The sequence below is a fragment of the Curcuma longa genome, unplaced genomic scaffold (genome assembly GCF_044706935.1).
Source record: "Curcuma longa cultivar G26 ecotype Majalengka, Jawa Barat unplaced genomic scaffold, ITB_CL_G26_1.1 contig_21212, whole genome shotgun sequence".
NCBI classification, from domain to species: domain Eukaryota; kingdom Viridiplantae; phylum Streptophyta; class Magnoliopsida; order Zingiberales; family Zingiberaceae; genus Curcuma; species Curcuma longa.
In genome coordinates, this window is record NW_027431590.1 from 5,714 (window position 1) to 12,653 (window position 6,940).

The 6,940-nt window shown below is 39.4% G+C and overlaps 2 protein-coding genes across 2 annotated transcripts; both read left to right on the forward strand.

Moving 5' to 3' along the window:
• The first annotated feature begins 2,073 nt into the window (after positions 1-2,073).
• LOC141817610 (NAC domain-containing protein 68-like) lies at positions 2,074-3,408 on the forward strand. The gene is made up of 3 exons (XM_074705243.1): positions 2,074-2,315; positions 2,395-2,681; positions 2,760-3,408. The coding sequence occupies exons 1-3, from the start codon at positions 2,120-2,122 to the stop codon at positions 3,129-3,131; spliced, it is 855 nt and encodes a 284-aa protein (XP_074561344.1). The 5' UTR covers positions 2,074-2,119; the 3' UTR covers positions 3,132-3,408.
• A 1,777-nt stretch (positions 3,409-5,185) lies between these two features.
• Positions 5,186-6,684, forward strand: LOC141817611 (leucine-rich repeat receptor protein kinase HPCA1-like; the record flags this gene model as incomplete). The annotated part of the gene is made up of 6 exons (XM_074705244.1): positions 5,186-5,244; positions 5,319-5,393; positions 5,474-5,545; positions 5,634-5,795; positions 6,457-6,531; positions 6,613-6,684. Coding segments are annotated over exons 1-6 (515 nt in total), but the record flags the coding sequence as incomplete, so codon positions are not given.
• Positions 6,685-6,940: the final 256 nt, after the last annotated feature.

A 6,940-nucleotide genomic window follows, 5' to 3' on the forward strand; every position in this document is an offset into this window, starting at 1 on the left:
TGCGGCGGTGTAGAAGGGCAGCGGCGATCGGGCGAGGGTGCGCTGGCAGTCGCGTCGGGCGGCGGCGGCCAGAGGTGCGGCGACTGTGTTCGTGAGGGAGGGAACGACAACGAGGAGGAAGGCGTTCGACACCACGCGACTTGTCACGTGAGTGGTCGTCCAAATAAGCCCGTTTTAAGTGTAAGTATAGATAAAAGGTATAGGAATACAAAATTAAAGAGTGAATAAGAGGTGAATGGGGCTGGAGGCAATAATAAGGTCATTTTATCTCATCGTAAACACATATATTTTACTCCCTCAATATGAAATTTATGACTCCGTCCTAGTGTAGCACATTTGTTCAAAAATATCACGTTAAAAGATTAATTTCTCAAGGTAGATAGACATGTCAGCATCTTTAAATCACCCCTTAGGCCTCGGTCGATAGTCGACATCTTTAGGTTAACCCCTCAAGCCAAATTAATACATTCATTAAAGTTTGACAAATGAACACCATCAACTATGCGATGACTAAGCTTAGTTCCTTGAACTCTTCGTCCTAAGCTCAATTTCTCAAGCTCTTCATCCTAAATTGATTTTTCAAGCTTTTACCTCGAGCTCACCATTTCAAACTCAACTCCTTGAGCCCTTGACTCCAAACTCAGTAAAGACATCTCCAATGTAAAATTTTTGGAGAGATTTGTAAAATCAAAAAAGTTGAACAAAAAATTCTCTAATCATTGTGGAGGTGAGATTTAAAGTTTTAGTTTAAGAACAGTAGTAAATTTTCAAATTTATTTTTTCTTTCAAAAGCAACGTTGTAGGTGGGGTCAATAATTAAATAATGAAATTTGAAATTTGTAAGAAGATTTTTTGATTGTGTAGAAAATAATAAATTTTTATAAATTTGATGTGACGTATTAGAAATTATAAAAAAATTATTTAGAATAACAATAATTGAAGATACCATTCATGATCTAATGATCTAAGATCATAGCCACAATCTCTCAAGTATCTCTCAGTCGTATATTTATAAGCATTTAAATATGTCCATTACTTTTTAAAAAAGAAAATCATTCTCTTGCTTTCATATGTTAATGTTGAATGCACTATTTAAAGCATGAATGCTCTAATAGAGTATTATTATATTTTATTGGTGTTAAATATTATCGTGGAAGAGTGTTATAATACCTCTACAGTTGAACGCATTCAAATAATTGAACGCGTTCAATTAAAAGTGAGGTGGATCAGCCAAGAGGCTGGGCCACCCCATGTGTATTTTTTTATTTTTTAATTATATTTATTAAAATGGTGGGACTCATAAATAATAAGTATTAATGTTAAAAGGAATGTGGGTGAAAAGGATATGTTGTTATTATTGGAAGATGGTGGACTTTGTATTAAGAAGAGAAGAGGAACAATAGTGAAATAACTTATATTGCAAAAGACTTCTCTTAAAAAAAAAAAAAGACTTGTTATCAACCTTACGTGACATGAGTATTTATACTACTCAATAGACATTTCTAGACCATTTATTATTAATTAGATACATAAATTTATTCTACATAAATTATAAGATTCATGTTTCACTTGGTTCATGTATTTTATATTTTTTAATGAAATAGAGAGTGTTATAATGAGAATGGATCGTAGATGCTTTTAGTAATTTAAATATTTCTCATCGACTATATTTTTAGAAAACCCTGTTCCGAATCATGTCCACGTCATCATCGCTGAGATCCAACGATCATCCTAATTCACCCGTTGACTCATCGAAAACTAACTACGCAAGGCGACGACTTTCAAAGCTTTGACTTGTGCGCTCCTGCGCCGTCAGACACGAACAGGCACCTGCGTCGATTCCTCTGTTCAAGTTCAGACCCCTTTATAAACGCACACGTACTCCATGACTTCACCATCATCACATCTCCTCCTCCTCGACTTTTGATCTTTTGATTCCGGTCAAGGCGCCCCACCACGAACCTTCCACGGCCCTTCTCGCTGCCGCCGCCTCCCCGTTCCTTGCCCTCTCGTCGCCGCCTACAGACCAACGCCAACGTGCTTATATATACCCCTCCTGACTGTTCCTTTGCCTCAACTGCAAGCCAACTAGCTATTCGATATATTTCCCGAGAGAAAGATGAACACGGCGACATTGGTGGCCACCAGGAGAGACGCCGAGGCCGAGCTCAACCTGCCTCCTGGCTTCCGCTTCCACCCCACCGATGAGGAGCTCGTCGTCGATTACCTCGTCCGCAAGGCCACAGGCCAGCGCCTCCACGTCCCCATCATCGCCGAGGTCGACATCTACAAGCTCGACCCTTGGGACCTTCCAGGTATTATACATAGTTATCCATCAATCATTCCATCGAATACCTTGCGAGTGCTCTAAAAATTGCACCTTTCTGTGACCAGAAATGGCGTTGTTTGGAACCAAAGAATGGTACTTCTTCACCCCGAGAGACCGCAAGTACCAGAACGGGTCGAGGCCCAACAGGGCCGCAGGAAGAGGGTACTGGAAGGCCACCGGCGCCGACAAGCCGATATCGGCGCCGGGAACCCGTCGGCCTATCGGGATAAAGAAAGCTTTGGTGTTCTACCACGGCAAGGCTCCGAGAGGCGTCAAGACGGATTGGATCATGCATGAGTACCGCCTCGCCGACGTCGATCGATCCGCCAACAACAAGAAGGGCAATCTGAGAGTAAGTCTCTTACACGCCTGCATGCCTCACTAAATCATAAAATTACGACAACTAACCAAAGAAAATCCATCACTGCAGTTGGATGATTGCGTGTTGTGTCGCTTGTACAACAAAAAGAACAACTGGGAGAAGATGATGCAGCAGAACAGGAAGCCCACCGATTCCTTCGACACGAATGGTGATGCAAGGTCAGACAGTACTGCGCGGAGTACTAAAGATTCCGACTACGTCGAGCATAATTCTGGCGCCGGCGGCTTTCAGCAGGTGGGTGCTGTGAAAGAAGAGGAGGATTGGTTCATGGGCTTGAATCTAGATGACTTCCAGAGCACCATGGACGCAATTGGATTTGAACCTGCATCAGTAGTCAGTATCTCAAACCAGGATTACTTCAATCCGGGTGTCGAGTATCTGGAGCAGAGCCAATCAAACATGCAGCTGTTCTGGAATTAGATTTATTCCTCTGTACATAGTACCAGGAAGAGATCAGAATAGAATAGGATGAAAAGAACAACTCTAAGCGTGGCAGTTGCAGAAGGTTATGAACGTTTCTCCAAGAAGAGGCCAGAATAGGATTCTTTTGTGTTTGTTCTTCAAATTTTGGAACAGAGCTACTGTAACATGAAGGGGTGAAACTGATCCCTCACTAGCAGATTGATGATTTATTTATTAATTTGATTTCAAAGGAGTTTGGAGATGGTCACTTCCCTTTGCTCTGTCACATAATTACGACGAACATATAGATGTAGAAACTCTCAGATATTTATCGACAGTTCTATCTTCTTTCTATCTTCTTATCAGATTTTGTTTTTAGGGAAAACAAAGCAAATATATTCATAAGTATTATTATTATTATCATCTCGAGAAAACAAGTTGAAACCATCTAACCAAACAACCAAAATTTTTGAAAGGAAATTAACAATCAAAAGCGTGCCATATCATGTTTTCCACCTCACTGATTTTGTCTTCATTTGATGATATCTTCCTTTACTAGTCAACCACTTTAACAACATCAATATATCCTCAAAAGCTCTGAGATCAAATCAGTGTTTTCGGAGTTGAAAACACACACTAACATTTTTCTCCCAACCTGCCTAGCTATTTAATCTACGTTTAGGACACTTGTACCATGCATTTGTGCAGGCCTACTAATCAAATCTTCCATTTAAATCAACATAATCACATAGTTTAATCTTCATAGTCCTATCAGTCGTCCTATCCGGCAACCTTGAATGAGTCTCCTAAGCTTTACAGGTTTCTTTCTTTTAATATTCGAGGAATAAATAAGCCTCAAACTCTTCTTCTGCAAAAGGTGGATCCGCCACCTTAGCGGCCCCACACGGTCGGCCCCATGACCATCTGTGAGGAGGTAAATCGAGAAAGTGTAGTTGGTCACGACGCAGGAGGGGTATTGCCTGGCTTCGCCAGTATTCGAACCCTTGTCCTCTCTGCAAGTCTGCTGCGTCGTAACCAACTCCACCTATGCCCCGGGGTAATAAGCCTCAAACTCAAACAATATATAATCTTGTGTAGTTATTAATGCAGTATATTCAACGTCAGCATATTGTCGTTTTCGTGGTGTGAACTTGCCGAACCTGAAGAATGTTGGCAGATTTTTCTTCTTGTCGAACTTGATCGATACTTTCTTTAATAACAATGTGCAGGACGGCAATTAATTGTTCATATTGCTTTTTGCCACCAGTATTGCATAGTTTGCCTACACCTGGCTTTCATCTACAAGTCCTTGTTCAAAATGTTATAGTTTAATCCTCGGACGACCTCAGCGATAACAACATTGTGCATGGTTTTATTCCCTGCACCAAGCTGTGCTCGTCCACCTCCCTTGTCTCTCGGACTGCCCAAAGAAGGCAAACAACAGCATTGAAGCTCCGTTGGCTCCAGATTAAGGTATAAGAGTTAGCTTTTACCTGATAGAAAATGATGGTGGTTCAACTGATCGCAAGCTAAAGCTGGTAACTTTCTTCACAGATGAAGGGGTTTTGTCTGCTGTTGATGTGCTTCGTCTGTCTTAGACTTAGCTTCTGCTCAACAGATTCACAGGATGGTAATTCCTTTCTTCTTTTCCTTGTGTTTTCCGACTGAAATATGATCTTTTTCTTTACATCTATCTGTAAGAAGAACATTCTGAAGGATAGAATATAATCCTGTTTGGCACAAGAATTAACTAAATTATTGACATGCTCATCAGTTTCTGCTCTCAAATCTCTGGCTAGCCAATAGGAGGAACACACCTCCAAGCTGGAGCAAATCCAATGATCCTTGTGGTGATGCCTGGGAAGGTGTGCTCTGCTCGGCTTCGAGGGTGACAGGCCTGTGAGTATCTTCTTCAACAATAAACTTAGGAGCAAAAGGAAGAGAAGACCCTTCACTTTAGGTCTATGAAGGCTTCCTTCCATGCATAAGTGTTGTCACAAATTTGAACTACTTTAAAATCTATACATACCTTATCATTGACCACAACCTCTGTCTTCAGGAGGCTATTCAGCATGGGTATTGAAGGAACTTTGAGCAGTGACATACAAAAGCTCACAGAGTTGGAAGAGTTGTATGTCAAATTATTTAAATTCTTAAGAAACCAAATCCTAATGTTTCATGTATGACATTGTGTTGAACTTGTAGAGATCTTTCATTTAACCTAAATCTTGGCGGTCCACTTCCTCCGAGCATTGGGAACTTGAAGAAGCTTAAAACTTTGTAAGTCAGTATGAAACTCTTATAAGAAGATCTATGCTCATACATGTGATGATGGAATCCATTTTTTCATTTTTTCTTAGGAGATTGATTGGTTGCCAGTTCAGTGATCAGATCCCTGATGAAATAGGCAACCTACTTAATATCACTGTGTTGTGAGTACTTAGATATTTGTTGTATCATTTTTGGAACTTTTATTCATCAAATATACATGAACTGGAGACTCTTAAACTTATGTTCCAGATCACTAAACTCCAACAAATTCAGTGGTGAAATACCTGCTTCTATTGGTAGACTCTTCAATCTCAACTGGCTCGACCTTGCTGACAATCAATTGTTTGGACATCTCCCAGTGTCAACAAGTCATGCTTGGGGATTAGATCAGCTTCTAAATGCCTCTCATTTGTAAGCCTATCTTTGAATTCATAAATAAGTTTCTGTATGCTAAAACAGATCATAGGGACTAAGTTATCTAGCTCCAAGTGAGCTCATCTTGGATTTTTCACAATTTACCCAGCTCGGCACGTCCTCGTGTCGGCTATTGAACTATGGCATGGAGTTTCTAGACAGGGCTAAGATGATTGTCACTCAAGCACAATAAATATAGTAACATAATGTGCAAAATAATAAAACTATCAAAGCTTATGATAAAACATTGTTCATTAGTACAAAATGGCAAGTGCATAGTAAACTAATGAAAAGGTGAAAGAATTGTGTGAAATTTCAATCTCAGTAGTAGTGATTTTTCAATCTATCCAAATTTCTTACTAAATTAGTCAGAGAAAGAAGTTCATTTCTATAACATAAACATGCTATAACAAATAGTAACTCGAGAATAAGAAAGTTTAATATTGGTCTAGTTGCAGACTAGATATGCCATTTACATCGAGCTCTAACTTCCAATACAATTAACAAAAGCAACATAAAAAAGTCTTATCACCGACCGTAGGTATGCAAGAACTACAATTGATTTTTTGTGAGACTAGTTTTGATGATGGTATTGATCGAGATTGCAAACAAGGAATTCTTGAGTATGAATTTGTATTCTTATATATTTCCTCAACAGCCATTTGAACAAGAACCAGTTATCAGGACCAATTCCAAAGAACTTTTTCAGCTTGGACATGAAAGCTATACATATGTAAGCAATAACTTATACATTACTTGCTTCCTTTACGAAGCTCTATAATTCTTCCATCTCTTATTTATCGCTTGCATTCAGACTTCTGGACCATAACAACTTTTCTGGGCCAATTCCAGACTCCGTAGGTTTTGTCCAATCACTTGAAGTCCTGTGAGTTTTTTAAGTTACCACTTGCCTACTTACTAATCTATCTCATTTATTAGCATTATCCTATTCAATTTACTTCTTATTGATATTATTTTAACTTTATTTTCAGTCGTCTCGATAGCAATTTCTTAAATGGAACCATTCCTTCTCAGGATTAGTAACCTCACATCCCTCAATGTCCTGTGAGTAATCTTTGCAGTTACATACAACTTATTCCAGAACCATCAAGTATTTAACACACTTAGATTCACAAAATCAA